General features: G+C 44.2%; 1 protein-coding gene across 3 annotated transcripts; it reads left to right on the forward strand.

Moving 5' to 3' along the window:
- The first annotated feature begins 557 nt into the window (after positions 1-557).
- pcdh12 (protocadherin 12) lies at positions 558-14202 on the forward strand. Of its 3 annotated transcripts, none has more exons than XM_086024649.1 (5): positions 558-3765; positions 9295-9389; positions 9824-9975; positions 12358-12513; positions 13016-14202. In XM_086024649.1, exons 1-5 carry the CDS (start codon positions 937-939, stop codon positions 13240-13242), a joined length of 3459 nt encoding a protein of 1152 aa, XP_085880775.1. In that variant the 5' UTR covers positions 558-936; the 3' UTR covers positions 13243-14202. The 3 variants fall into 3 exon arrangements, with proteins under 3 accessions (XP_085880775.1, XP_085880776.1, XP_085880777.1); XM_086024650.1 differs by having other exon boundaries at positions 9298-9389; XM_086024651.1 differs by lacking the exons at positions 9295-9389; positions 9824-9975; positions 12358-12513; positions 13016-14202 and adding an exon at positions 7149-7791.
- Positions 14203-20514: the final 6312 nt, after the last annotated feature.

A 20514-nucleotide genomic window follows, 5' to 3' on the forward strand; every position in this document is an offset into this window, starting at 1 on the left:
ATTGGATCGCAGCATTGTTTAATCCTTTACGTTCTCTTTGATTGCGTTATTATTACTGTGTGTTTTCCTCATTTCTCAGTATCTTTTGTTTGTAAACATGTATGCAGAATATGCTAAACTGTTTTCTAATTACAATTGCGGCTAAAGAAGGAATGCGTATTTTGCCACTTTGAACATTTTTGTGTGCGTATCAGTGCTGCTGTCCGAGGCCACAAACAACAACTCCACAACAAGCTTTGCGAATAGAGTCTGAAAGCTGTAATTGTACCACTGCGGATGCAACAAATGTGTCACACGATGACAAATTTAAACTGTCACCACATGAATGTCCACCCAAAACCACCAGCGGTGTCCTCGAGCCGCCTTCACTCTACACAAAAAACTTTGGGAGTCATCCTCAGGTTGGGAAGAGACTGCACCCGGGTGTCAAGTTTCCTCCAGACAGGGGAGGATTGTCTGAGATTTATTTGCATACTACCCTCCCCACCTGCTCTCCCATTGGCCAAGCCCGCCGGTATGTGGGTACTCACTTCCAAACTTACTCAGTGAGAGAAAAACTTTCCAGCGGTGAGGAGGATGATGAAGTGTGCGGCGAGATGGTGGGAGCAGCTGCTGGAGTGAGCAATGCCAGCGGGGATCAAAATGGGAATGATGATTCGCTCCTGGACTGAACGTAAACCTGGAAAAACAGCTTTTTTTGTTTTACAACTGGAAAAAATGATCTGATCCTCACTTTTACTCTGAGTTCATTTTGGATGATTCTATCAGAAATTGTTCTGATCTACTTCGAGCACGCTGGACCTATACCCGAACCTAACCTTTGCACCTAAACCGTAGCTTTTTGTTTTGCAACTGGAAAAATGATTTGATCATCAATTTTATTTTATTTCATGTTTTTTTTCCCCCGATGTCAATTAGTCACTAGACATCTTCATCATGCTTCTTCTTCATCTCCTTCTGGTTCTGAACGTGGGCTGGAGAGCTGGCTGCTCCGAGCCTTCGTCCATCACCATTCAGTACCGAGTCTGGGAGGAGCAACCTGCGGGAACCCGGGTGGGCCGGCTGGTGGATGACCTCTGGCAAATGGACCAGGTGGGTCCTCTGGAGAACTTCCAGGTCGTGGAGCATGGGTGGGCCCTTCCCTTTGCCATCAACGCCAGAGATGGTGAGGTCTCCACCCAGGGCCGCTTGGACCGGGAGGAGCTGTGTCGCGGTGCAGACGAGTGCGAGGTGGCCTTTAGTGTCCTGTACAGGAAGAGCGGGGCGGTGCACTGCTTGAGGGTTCACGTGGAGGTGATGGACCTGAATGACCACAGTCCCAGCTTTGCCAGCCCCATCCAGGAGGTGGAGATCTCGGAGACGGCCGGATTACGGATGCGGATCCCTCTGGAATGTGCAGTGGATCCAGATGAAGGTGCCAATGGCCTTCAGACTTACTCATTGTCCGTCAACCAGCATTTTGCCCTGGACGTGACTTCTGCGCTGGGTAGGACCAAACAGGCAGAGCTGGTGGTAATCAAAGAACTGGATCGGGAAGCTCAAGGGTCTTTCGAGCTCACCCTGGTGGCGTGGGACAAAGGAAACCCCCCGAGGTCTGGGAGTACTTTAATCCGGATTAATATATTGGACTCCAATGATAATAGTCCTACATTTGAGGACAGTGACCCCACGGTAGAGATACCCGAGGACACAGAACGTGGGACAACCATCATCCACCTCAGAGCCACGGACCCCGACCATGGCGCCAACGGAGAGGTGGAGTACTCGCTGAGTAAGCACTCGCATCCTGACGTCCAGAGGCTCTTCTTTGTGGATCCACAGAGTGGCGCTGTGAGCATCAGAGCTCCTCTGGACTACGAGGCTAAGACCTCTCACGAAGTGGTGGTCCAGGCCCGTGATCGTGGACCCAACTCCATTCCCTCACATTGCAAGCTCCATGTCAAGCTAGTGGATGTCAACGACAACGCTCCAAGGATCCACATGACCTGGACTCATCCAAGCTCCCCAGCTGCCACTATACTGGAGGGGGTGCCAGTAGACACCTTCCTCGCTTTGGTGATGGTTTCAGATGCTGACTCAGGAGAAAATGGGAAAGTGACGGCCATGATGCAACACAATTACGGTCCCTTCCGTATTAAAAAGATCCATGGTGAAAATTACATGATCGTAACTGCAGGTGTTTTGGATCGAGAGAAGGTAATGGACTATAACATCACACTGGTGGCGCAGGATCACGGAGATCCACCATTGTCCTGCGTGAAACACCTGCCTGTTCGAGTTTTGGATGAGAACGACAACACACCGGTGTTTTCCTCGGCCCTCTACAAATCCTCATTTAAGGAGAACAATCTCGCAGGCTACCACGCACTCAAGGTCCAAGCACATGACGCAGATTTGGAACTCAGCGGCAGAGTTTTGTACCACCTTCACAACTCCAGTGACATAAAGGCTTCAACCCAGCCCTTCTCAATCCACCCAACTAGCGGCGTTGTCAGCGTCCTTCAGCCTCTGGACTACGAGGAGTATCATTCATATTCATTCCTGGTGGAGGCCATGGACCAGGGCCACCCGCCTCTCAGGACCACAGCCACGGTGCAGATTGACATCCTGGATGTGAATGACAACTACCCGGTCATTAAAGATCCCCGACCCAAACAGGGTGTGGCTCAGCTCAGTATTCCCATTAATGCGGACCGCGGGGACATTGTGGCAGAGTTGGGTAGGGACGGCGAGGAAGGATCGGCCATTTTGCCCACTGAGCACTCAGTCCGAGAGGGATTCAACGGATTTCTTGCCTTCACTATAAAGGCAGAAGATTCCGACTCGGGACTGAACGGACGACTCCAATACTTCATCACTGACGGAAATCCCCACGGCTTCTTCTGGTTAGACCAGGCCACGGGCCAACTGTTTGTGAACACCACCAATGCGACCCAGCTCATCGGAAAAACAGTGAAGGTGGACATTTCTGTCTCTGACATGGGGACCCCCAGCCTAGCCACCAAGGCGTCTCTGGAGGTGACTTTCATCAACCTCAAGGACCACTTGAAGAACTCATCTACTGGGGACAGGGGGCGGTTCAGTTACACCATGATGCTGGCCATCTGCCTGGGGGCGACATGCCTTCTGCTTCTTCTCGCCATCGCCTTGGTCACAACCTTCTGCCGACCTGACAAAAGGGACTACCGGGCCTACAACTGCAGGCAGGCCGAATCCACGTACACCTGCCACCCGCGCCGTCCACAGAAGAACATCAGAAAGTCAGACATTCAGCTGATTCCCATAATGAGGGATCGAAAAGAGGAAAGTCTGCTGGAGGAGAGCGAGAAGACGCCACTCCCTCCGTCACATGACCAACGAACGGAGAAACTCTTTGAATTGACGCCACCGATGATGAACTCAAGCTTCCATTCCCAAATGCACCTGGAGGGCGACATCCCTCATGGCAGAACACTTCGGAAACCTGGGAACATCCAACTGGACGCCACTTTGCCTCTGACGCCGGCGACTTCCTATCGTACACTTCGCAAGGCAAGAAACCCATCGTCAGCTTCTTCTTCAGGATCCCGTTCCAGCACACTGAAGCGGGAGACAGCGGAAACGGCGACTTCGACGCCTCAGGCAACGCTCAGGAGGCCGAAGATGTCGGAGGGTCGAGGGTCCAGCGATGCGGAACAGCGACAGATGCTCCGGAATCTGGTACGACTGTCCATGGCGGCCTTCGCTGACTCCATCGAGCTCTCGTCCGCCTCACCAGAAGTGCAGGTGAGTCCTCAAGCTTCTGTCCAGGGGACATTTTTTTCCTCCTCCTGACGGTTCCTATAAAGTCAAGACTTGTATGTCACATCGTCAAGCAACATATACAGAACCTGATTTTCATGCATGATATCAATTACGTAAGGAAAATCGTGTACATAAAGGTATATCACTTGATTTACATACATGTCACCAGAGGTGGGCATTTTACTAAAATTTGCCAGCCCACTTATGGTGTTCGTATTTTTGTGACTAAGTTTGCGCTGATGGGTCTGGTGGACCGGCTAGAGTTTTGGGTTTTCAAAACAACACAATCACATAGTTTTCTTTTAAAACACTCAACAAATGTTAACTACCTCCCAATTGGAAGTCCTATGAACAGCAAACATTGTTAATATTTGCCCTTTACCTTTGTCAGATCACATCTATGAATGAATATGCTCCTCCTTTTTAAAAAATAAAATGTAATACATCATGTAATGGTTAAATACGCTACTACACATGACTCGATGTACATTTGTGACGTTTACAAATATGACTTACATATGCTTCATGGTTTTCAGTACATGGTGTGACCTACACATGCCACATGACATAAAGGGGAAGTCAACGCAAACATTTCAATGCATCCAAGAGAACATGACCTTCGTGACTTACTGCAGGGGTGTCCAAACTGCTTGCAAAGAGGGGCAGATTTTGTGAGGTGAAAATGTGTGGGGGCCACCATTCAGCTCCCACTTGCTTTAAATTTTCACAGCGTTGGCAGTAACCATGTCATAGTTTGCATATTTCGTCTGGTAGTGTCTCTTGATGTTGAGTTCCTTGAAAACAGCCACAGTCTCTTAGCGAACTAGGCAGACATGGTTGTTTTGTATATCAGTGAAAAAAAATTCCACTTGTCCTGGAAGCCACGGCCCTCTCAGTCAACATTCTTTTTCTTCACTACAGCCATTACTTTAGAAATGGGCTGGAAAGGGCCACACAAAGGTCATTCAGCGACGGGTTCACTCTGACACCTAATAAGACTTTGAGAGTGGTGTTTTCGGAGAGGCAGAGCGTGCTCGGAGCGTATTTCCGAAAGCACCCGACAGCCACAGGTTTGCTGCCATCTTCTGGTGAAATATAAAATACCTTTTTTTTAACATGTATATTTTCTACTGAGGTCAAAGTACTGACAGGCCATACATTATTAATTATAAGGCAGAGGCTTCGGGCTAGTGGAAATTTCAACGCGGGCTGCATTTGGCCCCCGGGACGGACTTTGGACATGTCTGACTTAATGTATGTCACACAATTTCCACAAGTCACTCAACTTGTCTTGACAACGCGTGACTTAGATGTCACATGACTTACATACATATGTATTACATGACTTACATACAGGATCCAATATCTGGAAACGCAAAGAAGTTGGCGCCTTACGTGCGAACATGCTAATGCTAATGAAGCTTTTCACTCGGAAATTTCACAAAATGCGCTGTTTGATGTAAATGAGTCTGTGCTGTAAACCCTCAAGTGCTTTTGAGTATGGAGGCATTGTATGACATGACTTGAATAAAGTTAGTCACATGACTTCCATCTTCACTCCAATTGGACGTGAGCAAGGCTCCCGTTACTTTGAGGTTATGATTTCCCTAAATCTCCACAATGTCTTTTTAATGCCCGTCTTATTTACTCTCTCTCCTTCTCTTGCTGCATTAATTGTGTTCGCCCGCCATTGCCAATGTGTGATCACTTAGGATTAAACATGTGCTTACAGTTAGCGTGTCGCTAATTAACTTGAAACCCCCACTTCCCCCTTTGCCGTCCTCTCTTGCCCTCCCCCGCAGGCTTTGAAATTAATCTGAAGTGAAGTCCATTAGAGAATTGGGAGTAACATATGCACGCGCGCACACACACCAGTGTCTGAGTAAGTCATCAAACAGGAGCCTGGAAAAAAAGCAGTGAGGGCATGTTTGAGTGCGTGTGTGCCTGTGTGCGTGTGTGTGTGTGTGTTAGGTGAGTGATGAGTGTGACGGCCAAAAGCCGAATGTGTATTCATGCGCCGGTGTCTCATTTGTCAGTGTCATCTGCCTCCAGAGACACTGCTTTCAACTTAAGATCGCATATCAATGCACAATGAATATATATGTGTGTGTGTGGGCGTGTGTCTGTGTAAGGTAACACCATCGTTCTGCATGGCAAAAAACGAGGCAAAACGTCACTTTTTCTGCAAAGACAAACAGCAAAAGATTTTAAGCCAATCAGGTCGTGTCCACATGAAAATGATCTTTAAACACTAAATTTACTTTTCTGAAGTTTGTTTTAGGCCACTTGAACAGACTTTTGGGAAAACTGTGGTTAGGATGAATTTTAGTTGTTGTTGTTGCCAAAACTCAGTGGTGCTTTACAATTGAGTGTTTGGATCAGGAAACACTTTTGAAAAAAAAAAAATGACAGGAATGGTTTTTTGAGTCTTTTTTGGAGAGTTGTGCCATTCTAAACATGTCTAGCACAGTTCATGTCGATTGCTGGAACTTACTGTAATCATCAGTGGCCAGTAAGAGCGGTCAGTCGTAGTGGTAGTAGTCAATAGCACGTAGTCAGTCGTAATAGTCGGTAACCAGTATAGGCCACAGGTGTCATAGACATCAGGCTCCTGAAGGTTACTAAGTACCGGTACTGTATTGTGAAATAAAGTAAAGTAAACTACAATTCTCAAACAACTTACCTTCCTTCTTCTGTAGCTAAGGATGTACAGCAATACTGAAATAAATACAATTAGAATGAACACCGAAAGCATGTTATGATATTATTGGACAAAGATGAAAACAAACACATTTTCGGTGTGGGTATAGTTCTATGAACGTTTCATTTAGTTTTAGTTTTAGAAGCATTTTCATTTTTATTTTATTTTGTCAACAAAAATATTTGTTTCAAGTTTAGGTATTTCCTTAACTATAATAACCTTGGTCAGTAATCAGTAGTGGAGGTTGTTTGCAGTAGTGGTAATACTAGTACACTGCAAAAAATTGTTGTTGAATTTACTCAATTTTATTTCATCAAGTGGTTGCACGAAATATCATCTGGATCCAGATATGATTTTTAATTAAACTATAGAACTACTTCAAAATTTTACCATGATCCAAATGATTTTATTTTGTGGTAACATTTGATGAAATAAAATGGAGGAAATTCAACACACCATTTTTTTCAGTGGAGTTACCCTAACCGGAGTAGGAGGTCAGTAGTAGTGAGTAACCAATAGTCAGGAGGAGTCACTAGTCAAGAGCTAATAGTCAGCAGTAGTATTCAGTTGTCAGTAGCCAACGGTCACTAACATTTATCAGTAGTCAGTAGTAGTGGTAAGAAGGTAGCACTCAGTAGTAGTAACAGTATCCCCTTTCACGCAGCCTTCCTGGCACATCAGTGGCTGATTGGTATAGCCATCATTTATTCACCCATTCCTCACCTTGGGCGAAAAGAAGCCGTCAGCATTTCTACCCAGCATGCATCACTCCTCACCCGCCCTCGTGGCCCATTTGGCACCAGAACTGCTTCGGACGTCGGGCTCCTCACCCTGGCTTGGAGAGGAAGTTGCCTGTTATGCGCACGCACACGCGCACACATTTCAGCGTCCATCCTGGAAGGAAGGCAGCCAGAAAAGAAGAATAGACTTTTTTTTTTTTTTAAATGTGAAGGTCACTTCCTGCAGAAACACGTGCAAAAACACACTAAGTCGTATATTCGTCTACACACATGCGCACACGTTGAAAGATTAACCTTCACTAGTGAGTGTGTGTGCATGTGTGTGTGTGTGTGACGGACATCAGCAGCTGCTTCTCCTACAATACAAAAACACATACTCTCACTATGTGGTTGGTTGGTGTTGTTTTATTGTGACTCACACTTCACACGTCATACGTCACATGACTTACATGTCACATTACTAACGTCACATGACTTACATACTTGACTTAAAAAAGTCAAATCATTTACACTTCCATGATTGACATGGCGTCCGCATGTCACGTGCCTGGCATACATGTGGTAACATACATGACTTCCACATGTCACATGACAAACACAGGCCACCACTTGTGCATGTCAGAGAACTTACATGACCTAGACATGTCACACGACCTGCACTTGCATACGAGCCACGACTTACAGGACTTCCACGTCATGTGACTTACTGTACATGACTTAGATGTGACATATTGTACAACATCACATGAATTAATTGTGGGAAAGTCACAATGTCACATGACTTCCAGATGTCACATGATAAAGTAGTAGAAGTCAGAAGTCACAACTCGTGTACATCCAGGGCTGGAATGTGTTGTTTTTTCATGACTGTGGATGGTATGATAAACTGAGAATGACTTCTCAGTCATGTTGTTTACATACTATGCAGTGAAAATATTGGATATAATTGACGATGATGGCAAGACAGTTTCTTAGAAATTTTCTATTTAGCAGAGCTGGGCACTTGACCATTTTTTGCCGGTCCGGCCGCCACCCTCCACCCTTGACTTGGGTAACCTTCCGGCCGCGACCCTCCGGCCATATTCATAAACATTGTCGGCCCCCGCCCCATTCCGCCCCCTGACCCCAAAAAAAAAAAAAAAAAAAAAAAAAAAAAAAGGGTCCGTGATTAACGTCGCTGTGGGAGAGACGCTAACGGCAGAGGCTTTTTTAAAAATCATTAGCTGGCTAATTTACTATTCAAACCCGCTGTGGACACGCTTCAAAATGTACCACTAGTACTTACTTCCATTGTGAGCCCCGGGGTAGAATTTGTCGCATTCCAAAAATATTTGGGTCCAACAGACGGCCATAAGTCGCAGTTACTTATTTATTTTCCACACTTCACCTCCTTCTCGGCCTTCAAAATAAAAGCATACCAGCAAACCACTATACACAGCAGGTTTGCTATGGCGTAGTTCCGGAAGTAGGGAACGCCAGAAAAAGTTTATGAACCCCACCTTGATGTGCTAGCGTCTGAATATACATGTGGACACAAATTGTTTTGAAACAATACCACAATCCCTATAACAGCAGTTGTCGCTTGCGCCGACGCGGCAGTAGAAAGAAGCCTAAAAAAAGCTTTTCACCGAGTAGGCTGAGATGATTTTTGGCCGCCTCGCGAGCACGTCACATGCATGAGGGCCGATTAGTGGGCCGGACTAAAATCAACTTCCGGCCATGCTTAGTCCAGCCATTTTTGAACATTTTTCACCCCCCATCCCTCCGCCCCAAAAATGGGCATGCGGCCGGGCCAGAGGATCCGATCGGTTGTTGTTAGGTTAATTTTACTGTCTATCTTGTAAATGGATGAATGGGCTGCTCCCTCTAAATTGTGGGCCGGGCTCTTGAGGTACAAATGGAAGAAAATAATAAATAACACTAAATCGGCCCAAAAGACACCGGCCCATTGGGCATATACCCTGTATGCCCTACATACGGTACGTCCTAGCCCCAAAACACGCTGTCCTCTCTTCTGTTATTTTGCCGTTGACGGACTTGAATTTTGTTGTTATTTGTGTCGTCGTGCAGCAGATTTCTCAGCTGCTGTCGCTCCTCCATCAAGGTCAGCTGCAGCCTCGGACCAACTTCCGCGGAAATAAATACTCTCACCGAGCTGCCGGAAGGTCAGTCTACATCCTCTCTCAGCTTCTTCCTCTTTGTCCATGAAAAGTTCACAGATCAACTTTAGTTTTTTTCCCCCCATGCACGCAAAAATCAATTTGTGGGAGTGTTTGACTTTGAGTGTGTTCCTAATATTTTGACCACCTAATCTAGTTTCAGTATCAAAATATTCGGAACAGCTCTCAGGATGATAGAGTATTACAACAATAAACACTGGGAGCTTAATGGAGACCCGTGAGTATGAGTGTGTTAGTGTGCGTGCGTGTGTACCTATGTGAGAAATCTTCCATGCCAGAAATAAAGACAAGAGGCAAACAGGAAGTCAAACAGTCACAGGAAGTGGATCATCACCTGACACTTGAATTTGAGCAAAAACTATACCCAACTGAATTTTAGATGATGTATTTTTGTTGCGCGCGTGCGTGTGTGCACGCAGGTACGCAGGTCAGGACTGTTTGGACTGGCAGAGCACCAAGGACAGCGGGCATGGGGAGAGCGAGGCCGGAGACATGGACTGGGAGGCGGGCAGGGACTCGCCCATTGACCCCCAACTTGAGGAGGGACTGCACAGTCTGCTCAACCACTCTGGTACACCCACACACACACACACACACACACACACACACACAAATCAAATGACTCGAATGTCAAGACACGGCTGTATTATTCTTTTTGCAGCATGCTAACTAAACTTATTTTCTATTTACAGCATGTATGTTATGATTCTTAAACTCCTTTTGACATTCGCATGCAATCTTCAATATTTTTCTGTTGACATTTTAAGTGTGTTTGTGGGTCACTGTAATAAACACGTGTGTGCATGTGTGTGTGTGTCTTCCTGCTATTGTGGTCGTCTGAGCACTGAGTCCCCTTAAGGAGGGAATTACTACCAAAACCAGCACTCCCCTGGACAAACACTGCGTGTACTGTATGTGTATGCGTGGGTGTGCGCGCGTGTGTGTGTGTGTGTGTAACATACACCTGTGACACATTCAGTGTGTGTGAGCCTGCTCATGTGGAACCTTTGATTCCTCCGCCAACATTCCGATGCTCTTTTTTCTTTTTGGGCCCTTTGACTTTTTTCTTATTCTTCCTGCGGGGTGGAGATTTGGTTACACTTCAAGAGGAGTAGAAATGAATGAATGCAATATCCGTCTTCTGTACAGTTGAGGTATGGTTGGCAGGGTCGGGGGCTGAGTGGGACTCAAGAATCAAAGCAGTCAAAAAACAAGGGAACCCCTCCCCCCCACTACCCTAAAAACATTCAAAAGTTAAATACAAACTGAGAACAAAGTCAAAATCCATGCACTATGGAAATAAAGGTGAACAAAATCAATAGTCAAAATCACAGCAATAAACATTTCCTGAACCAAGTTAAAAAAAGGGAATGTCCTATAACTGTTTAAGAAATATGAAGTTGAGGAAAAAACAAAGAAACAAACAAACAAACAAAAAACTAAGTAAAAATGCAGACAAAACTGTCTTAGAACTCAATTTGAACCAACAAACAAGTCAACAGACAAAAACATCTGAAAATGTGACCGAAACAACAACAAAAGCCAAATCAATCATACAAAAACAGCTCCAAAAACGAGTTACCCCATCAAGACTCAAGTCCAAAAATAAGTAGCAGTACCCCAAAAAATGTCCGAATGAATTGAATTGCGAGCCAATAACCAAGTTAAGAAACGGGGCGTTCAAAAAACACCCAAAAACCTATCTTAAAAAAAAAAAAGTCAGCGACTTGTCGGCAGCAATAGATCACAAATAGACAAACGATGGACTGGTTTGGCACATGTCAACAAAAAATGGACTGACTACCAGTCACTTAAAGACAAACAATCCTGAAAATTTTCAATGAAGTTTTCATTCACATACTGTATTTAGATGAGCAAAACTGCACCCAGATTCAAAGCTAGAAATTGTGGACTGCGAGACAGACATGCTAACCAGATGGGCCACCATGCTTTTTCTTTGTTTGTTTGTTTTTGTTCAAAGCGAGAAACTTTAAAAGGTTTTCCAGAGGATTTAAACTTCTTAAACAAAGACAGGAAAGAAGGGGCTCAACAGAGTGGGCGCCAGATCCCTAACTACTGCTTGTGTGTGTGTGTGTGAGTGCGTGTGCGTGTGTGTGTGCTAATGGCTTGCATGTGTTTGTGTCTAAACAAAGAAGGAAACTGAGTGAGATTGTTTGACTTCTTTTTTTAAAACGACACCTGAAGCGACTTCTGTTGTTCAACTGCTTGCCATTTGAAAGTTTGTATTTGTTGTTATCATTTGGTTGCCATTCAAGACTTGAAATGTACTTTATACAATTGACTTTAATTGGGTGAACTTCAAAAAAAATATCAACTGTAAAGGTTTGGCCACGTTAACAAGAACAGGACAGAACAACAAAAACAACGACAAGAGAGGCACAAAAACAGGACAGGACAGAGAAATGGTAATAACAGGACACGCTGGGACTGCAAGAACATTCAAAATCAGGAACAGGACAAGAACAGGCAAGGAAAAGAACAGGATAGCCGAGGTCCAAACCAGAACAAGAACAGGTCAGAAGAGTGCAAGAAAATACAAAGACAGGACTAGAAAAAGTACTGAGTGAGAACAGGACAGAAGAACAAGAATAAAGAACAACAGGACAGGATAGAAGTAGAACAGGGTCAGACATGGCCAGAACAAATACTGAACAAAAACAGGACAGAAAAACAAAAGCAAGAACAAGAAAATGACAGTGACAAGGACAGAAGAAATGAAAGAGTCAGGACTAGAAAAAGAACAGAAGAGGATAGAAGAAGGATCACAACAGGACAATTCCAGACCAAAACAAACATTTCCTCTTCATTGACTTTCTCATTGTCAGTAAAAAATGTCAAGGCTGTCGTCATGGCGACAACACAAACAGGAAGCGCTGACAAAGCCACCAATCACCCAAAAAAAAGCAACAACGTGACACGCGTGTTCTTACAGAGGACGTCAGTGACCCGTCGTGGATGGCGCGTCTGTCCCTGACCCTGTCGGGAGATTACCACGACAACGTCTTCGTGCCCAACGAGCCGCCGTCCTCCGACAGCGAGCTGATGCCGCGTCACGCCTTGGACTCTTCGTCCTCCTTCTCCACTTTCGGTACCACAACAGAAATTTTTGTCTGTCATGATGTCACTCACCGCTGTTTGACAATCTTTTTAAATCATTCTGCTCCCTGGAATTTATTTGAACAATTCAGCCCCCAATACTAGTTTGACATAGCAACGCAAAATATGGCAAGTATGTCTATCATGAGTAGACCCACAAAAAAGTGTCATGATGCCATGCACAAAAACATTCAAGGGGTCAGCCATTTATTGGCCATTCAAACCTATTTGAAAAATTCTATTTCACTTCAAAGCATGACATTTAGAAGGCCTATCTATCATGACTAGACCCACAAAAAGCGTCAAGAAGCCATGCCTGAAAAGACTGTCTGCCTTTTGGTGTGAAGCAGACATTTGAGAGTAATTTTGCCAATTTTCATGATATTGAATACTTTAAGGGTGATCAAACTCAGAAACAATGACTTAGTCCAACCATGAATACGTTTTCAAATGTTCTGAGACTCCTCTGTGACATCTCTTTTTAACTCTCTCAGGGAAAAACCCAGACAAGGACGGCCCACTGGGCGGGGCCTTGCTCTCGGAGGTCAGCACGCTCTTCGAGATGCTGATGACGCAGAAAGCCGACGCCCACCCGGGCCCTCGAGCCGACGTCCTCTACCGTCTGTCTTCGGCGTATCGCCGCTCGTTGGAAGCGGACGCCGCCACGCCCGCTACGAGCAGCCCAATGAGAGGCCTGGCCCCGCATCCTGGACGCTTTTAACACTGGAAACCAAAGAAATCACAGCAAGCCTAACCTACTATCCTATTATTTGTTCTTTAATTTAAACCTCATAGTGATTTGTTTTTTCTTGAATGCAAAAGAAAAGGTGAAACATGCACAACATGTCCAAATAGCGCCTAAATGACCCAAGTTTTCCTTGACTGTTGTCAACTGGACCTGTGAAATTGTTTTGTTGCATTTATATAGTGGTTCAGGGAGCCTGGAGCTGCACAACAGACTGCTCAATAAGTAAAAATGAAAACAAAATGGGAAACACTTTTAATTCCAACTCAAGACTCCCACCTAAAGTATGTCATTTTGTTTTGGGTTTTTCACATTTTGTATTTGAATTCTCATTTTAGTCATTCTCTTTGTACTCATGGACCACTGTAGCACAATGACAAACAAAAAAATCAGCGCAAATAAGTTTTAACAAGATGTGATATGGCATTTCGTTTTTTTTGTCAAACTGACCAATGAGCAGTGTTTCAACTGAACCCAATTTTGTTTTGTATCAACACTGAATGAAATTAGACTTTATACTCAAAAGATGAAGACATTGCCTTTGAGGACAAACAGACAAGTTGTCACGAGAAAGTCGCTTGGTGGAAACAATGAAGAGGGGAAACAGGAAGTGTGAGAAAGGAAATAGCTTTAATGGCAAATACATGGAGGGAGGGCAATGGCCACCAGACTGGTTTTTATTTGGGAATGGTTCATTAAGTGGGGTCTACCTTATCTATGTGGTGGTGTATGGATGTGGAGTTTTATGTATGTGGGGCAGCATGTCTGATGTTCACCTGCTGAGAACACATGTCGACCGCATTGGATGAGCAGATTTGAAATGTTACAAAATTGTTGTTTGTGGGAGAAAAAGCACTCTGTACATAATTTTGTTCCCTTATACCACATTGTCCTACCATTCTTTTCAATAAATTGACGCTGATGTTTAAACAATGACGTTTGTGTGTGCGTGCGTGTGTTTTTGTGGGCGTACAGATTAAATTGCAGGTTTGGTTGGCGCACTGGTTCCCTCTATTGGTCATTAGACTCAGTTACAACCTACTTTCATGGAAGCTCGGCAACAAACGGGAGGTGTCCACCTAGCTTAGCACGTCATCACAGTGATAGAAAGAGACTGGGAGCGTCACAGAAAACCATACGAAAAGCGGCCGTCCAATGGAAATTTGTGGTCATGTAGAAGCAATAGTGTTGCTTCATATACGGCCCGAGTTTTGTTGTCATGGTAACGTAAGTGAAATATAATACAGTATAAAGGCTTTTGAAGTGGACAAATCCTCTCTCTCGAGCTCCCATCTGCCATATTGAATAGCGCGTGTCGCATATTTAGCATCCGTCGCACATTTGTCTTGATGATGAGGTGAAAAGGTTCCCGCGCTAAGCTCTCACCGACTCGGCAGTCATACATCAGCCCGCTTTTCAACCATTGCTGACTCGGCTCGCTTCATCTTCCACTTAGCCGTTTGTTTGAAAGCCAAAGAAAGATTTAGAGCGCAGGCGAAAAAGAGCAAAACAAACACTTTGCTTCCCTGGCGGCGTACATGCGCGTGCGCGCGGCTAATGCGCTTTGCTATTAAATGTGCCACCCGCGACTCGGAATGTGAGCAGAAATGTAATAAAAATCTGATTAAAAGCAGTCCGCTATTGAAGTTCAGAGTGCGCCGGCTCGCTCCCGGCGGAGCGGTACACGCATAAAAGCAACGGAAATATTAGCCAAACAATAAAAGTGGGACAACAACAGGTGTTTAATTTTGTTGCCGTCGTCTTGCGATGATGAAAGATTGCAAAATATACCACCTTAAAGCCCGGAAACCGGCGAGGAATGTTTGCATATAAAGACAATACTACAACAAAGTTGCAGCAACACAATGAAAAAGTCATGACTTGATTTAAAACACCCTCAAAGTGAGCTCCGTGAACTCTCACGCCATATAATCAACAACAGTAACAAAAACAGCAACTAAAGGAAATGCGCAAACGTATTTTGTCAGCCAATAAGATTATTATGAAGACAACCGCCCAAATGGTTCACATTGTTTTGGTGCAAATAATTTCAAGTGCATTTTGGGATTAGTCACAGATATTGATTATGTTCTTGCACTTTTTTTCTGAACAAAAACGGTTACTATCACCAAGTGAACAGTGTCAAATCATGCACGTTTCCTCTTATGTTGTTGCAGATCCAACCACTAGAGGGCAGCAGCCACCTGCAGATTAACGCATCTGACTGAGGGCTGGTGACAGAACTACACTTGCACATGTTGGCGCCCAGGCTCACAAAAGCTCCTCAACAAGCTTCAAACTACTTAAAGTAAAATGTCTATTGATTTTGAGCAAGATGTACGCCAAGAAGTGACAAGAGAAATCCATATAGAAGACAGCAACAGTGAAGATGACTATAAGAAAACGACAAAGATGACAACTACTACGGAAACTAAGATGACAACAACGGAAAATAACCATGAAGCCACAAAGACAAAAATGACAATGGCAACAAAGACAATGTTAAAAAAAGGCCTACCAGAACAGTAGTACCACAACAGTAAAGATGACCCCAGTATAGACAATAACAAATAACAACAACCATGACCAGAATTACAACAATAGAGAAAAAGAAAAACAATGCTCGTACTATTTTGCGGAATATTATGTGTTTTAATAAGCAGTAGGCTTTGTGGCTTGCCTCAGCAGACAGCAGAAGCTGCTGATGGGGTTCCGACCTGCTTCCATTGCAGCCGTGAGGTTACGAGGGAGGGGGTCCGATTCCAAATGATGAGAGATGGCCGAGGCGATGCAGGAAAACGAAAGGAGGTGACAGAGACGGATGAAGGGATGCTCACATGTATGAAGAGCGCTGGCCGCTGTTGAGGCCAGGACCCTCTTCAAATTGGAAAGTTGACCAATCTCGGGCCAAATAAATCAACATTTGGAGCTTTTCACGTTCACAAAATTGTTGCAGCTGTGTTCATCGAGGGGGACGTTTCCATTTAGTATTTGTGGTGCAGGTGTGAAATCCGCCCAAATGAACAGCCCTTCCCTCTCCTCCTTTTGAGTGTTTGATTCTGCAACATGAAATTTGGTAGACATGTTGATCATTAATAGATCCACAAAAAAAAACAAGTCACAAGATGCGATGCCCCACAAAACACAGGAATTTTGCCATTTTGGTTTGGAAAAAGTAATTTTAGGGGTCATGTCCGGGGATCCTTTTCACTTGGATTTTCATTTTCAAATGCAATTTTAAATGCAATTTCACTTAGCAACATGAAATTTGGTAGGTATGTCTACCATGCCTGCCATTTTGCTCTTCAGTGGCCACTGTGAGCTTAACCTGATTTTGAAAATAAACTGCAGCCAAAAGTGTTTGATTTAGCAACATGAAATTTGGTAGACATGTCAATCATTAATAGACCCACAAAAAGTATCATGAAGCAATGCCCCACAAAACATATTAAGTTTGCCATTTTGGTTTGCAAAAGTCATCACAGGGGCACTTCCGGGCATCCTTTTCACCTGGGTTTTAATTTTCAACGCGCCCAAAGGCATTAGCAACATGAAATTTGATAGGCTTGCCTATCATGAGGAGACTCACTAATAAATCTCAAGAAACTATGTCTGACAATACATAGGAAGGCTCCCATTTTTGTGTGAAGATATCATTTTAGGGTCATTTTGTACATTTTGCGCTGCACCGATTACGCAAAGTCTTTCCGGAGAGTTTGCTTTTTATCTGAACTTTGTATAAAAGCCAGACAGACACGCCTAAAGGAGTGAACGGATAAATCGAATTTGTGTTCAACTGGATCTTAAACAACTACTTGAACCTCTCACATACACGCGATAAAACTCAATATTCACAAAACTACAAAACCCAAGGGCATCTGACGGAGCTGTATTTGGTGATGTTCATGGGTTTTCTTTTTTTTTTTTTTCTTCTGCTTTTTAAAGTGTTGCCACATGCTCTGCTCGTCAAGATGATTAGCAAGCGACAACAGCTGAAGACAAGCTGGCAGCTGTAATGGGTCGACTTGATGAGCAGTACATCTGGCAAATCACACAACACAATACAACCAGTCACGACAATACACAACGACATTTCAAACTAGACTTTCACACAGTGCGAGAGTAACACCTTATGACAAAAGATACACTACACTTTTAAGATAATAAATAAATGAAGTTGCATGTCATGATTCAAATCCAGAATCGAGTTTTATACAACTAGTATGAGTTGTTTTGTCACGTCTGACTTGGTCTTTGCAAACAAGTAGTTTGATTCCATAAACGTCTTCCAAACAAATGTGCGAGTTGATATGATTTGATACGATAGCCTTGCCGGTGTTGTCACCTTCATGTTGTCGTCTTTGTGTTGTCATTGTTGAGTCGCCTTCTTCTCATTGTGTTATTGTCTTTGCCTTGTCGTCTTTGCGTCGGTGTCTTCGTTTTGTCGTCGTCACGTCGTTGTCTTTTTGTCATCTTCACATCTCTGTCTTTGTGTTATTGTCTTGCTTTGTTGTCTTTGCGTTGTCGCCTTCACATTGTTTTCTCTGTGCGATTGTTGCTGTTTTGCCGTCCTCACGTTTCACTTTTTTGTCTCGCAGTCTTTGCGTCATCTCCGAGCGTTGCCGTCTTCGCGTTCCTTCTTTGTGTTGTCGTCTCTGCGTTTGCCGTCTTCGCGTTCTCATCTCTGCCGCCGCCGCCGTCCGCTGACCTCATTTGGCGGGTTAATGAGAACAAAAGACGGACGGCAAGCTGCGGATTGTTGAAAGGTTGGGCCGCTTCTCCGCGGCCTCGTAGCAAAGCGTAACACCTCGTAGCGGCTAAATGCCACCCATCAATCACACCAGCGCCCGGCCAACGCCATTAACCACGAGAGAAACTTTGCAAGCGCCCTCAGGCTAATGCACAATAGCAACATGAATACCATTATCAATATCAATATCCATAAATATCAATATCAGTATGAAGCGTGTGTGCATTACAAGAACAGTGCTGACGGACACCAGACCTGTGAAGACTTGCAAAGATTTTTTTTCTTGTGAGGACATATTATGACTATACTTTTTAGTGTATAAGTGTATAAGACGTTTTACTGTATAAACTTAAAAAAATTAGGACATGACGACTCAGAGGACACGTGAAAACTTGATTGCTGTTTTGAGGAGTCATAAGGACTACTGAAGACAAAAAGAAACTATGGAGGACGGAAGACTAACATAGTCCGGGCAATTCACCCAAACCCGACTGAACTCTCGTGCAGTCTGCGATGGTGGGCCGCTGTTTTTTATTCAACTTTGAATCATAGTGCACGGCATGGCAACACTGCAGTTTTTTTCATCTGCCAGCTATCATTATTTTGCGATGGCCCATTTCAATCAGGTTGAACTGTGCAGCACGCCTATTAAGGACGAGTCAAGACTTATAAAGACTTGTTAGAAGTTTGGAGGACCGGTGAAGACCATCGGAGACTCAGATCAGATTCTGGCGTTATCGCAATTACAAAATGTTTGGGTAAATCACTTTTTTTTCCCATTGAACATGCTTCTTGCATATATTAGCTTTATTTTCGTATTATTAACGGAAAAAATTAAAACAACAATTGAATTCTTCTGAATGAAATCGCAGTATAGTAGAACAATAAAAGTTATTATTTCTCAGAAAATGCGTTGCACCTTTTGATGAGTCTTAACTAAGAATTCACGAAGCATTGTTACAAGTTTTGAGGGCCAGTGCAGACTCTGCAGGACTAGTAAAGACTTCTCAGGGCATCTAATGGATGCTAACTGACAAGTGGCTTGCTGACAATTGACGAGAGCTTTAAAAATTGACGGACTGACGAGTGACCTATGTGGATTTTCATCCGTTGTCACTAACCTCATCTGTCAGTGACGGACGCCCGTTTTTTCTGATGTTTTTTGGGGTGACCGCCTGACGGACCAACAGACTTCTGATGGACTAACTGACGGACTTAACTGACGGACTGACTGACTGACGATTACGATTTAGTTCGTCGTGAAAAAAGACAGACAGGAATGACGGAAGGGTACCCCGGTCGGTGACGGACCAGCAAAATTTAGTAAAATTCTCACCTCTGGTCTTTGACAGGAGATGTTCTTATGAATACGTTGTCTTGTCAATATGCTGCTAAACTATGTACAAAAAGACTGAATTATGTCATATCAGAAGAAGCTTGAACAAAGTATTAGGATTTTGTGGTTCATTCTTTCCCGACAGAACTTTTCAGGTGGGTGTCAACATGTTCTTGTAAAGAATAAAAATATGTTGCGACCTTCAGACGGATGTCAATTATGCCGCCTGGCTCACGGGACAAAGGATTCTTCCTCAACGACATTGTCAATAAACTCTTATTTCTCTTCTCTTCCACTTCACACTCAAACCCAGCAAAGCTTTTCCAAGATATTTTATAACCAACCTCAACATTTTGACATACTTTGTGGGGGCTTTTTGGGGTCTCCGATGCACTTTGTGTTTTTTGGGTGGGCTTGGGTTCCCTTCATTAGGGCTTGACTGCATTTTTGGGGAGCTTTTTTTTGGGGGCTGTGGTGCATTTTGTTGGATTCCTTTTTGACATTCAGGTGCATTTTTGGTGGGCTTCTGGGTCTGGGTTCATTTGGGGTTTTTGTGGGGACTCAAGTGTAATTCGTGCAGGCTTGGCTACACTTTTTAGCTTTATATGGTTTCATTCCACTTTGTGGAGACTTTTCCAGGGCATGGTTGCACCTCTCGGGGGCTGGACTTTGTGGGGTATTTTTGGGGTTTGGGTGTCTTTGTGGGTTCTTCCATGTCTCTGAACATCACCCGAAAGCATGAAAAAGTCACACAAAATGTTATTGATCATCCGGAAATTTGTCATCCGTTTTGTGAATTCTTAACCAGGATTAGTGATGGTGTTGAAGTCCGGAAGAAAGTAAATAAAGTGGTGAGGGGTCAACGCGACGTTCCTATCAAATGGTCTGATTGTCAGTTTATTGTCGGAGGTGTGAAGGTGTTCTCTGGTGCAAACATCCCGTGGCTGTACAGCGTGGCGTTGACATTTGGTGGCGGTGAGCATTGGCGCTGATTTGAGCCGGCGGTGATTTAAACGGCGGTGTTTGTTTTGCTTGAAAGTCGGCTAGGCAGCCGAGCAGAAAATGACATTTTAAAAAGCGTCTGACGCTTCTGCCCGGTCGCGTGCCCTTTTTACGCCATCGCCTCGCAAATAGGAACAAAATAAACTATTACGAGATGCTT

This window comes from Filicampus tigris, chromosome 2 (genome assembly GCF_054856515.1).
Source record: "Filicampus tigris isolate MCC_2025a chromosome 2, RoL_Ftig_1.0, whole genome shotgun sequence".
Classification (NCBI taxonomy): domain Eukaryota; kingdom Metazoa; phylum Chordata; class Actinopteri; order Syngnathiformes; family Syngnathidae; genus Filicampus; species Filicampus tigris.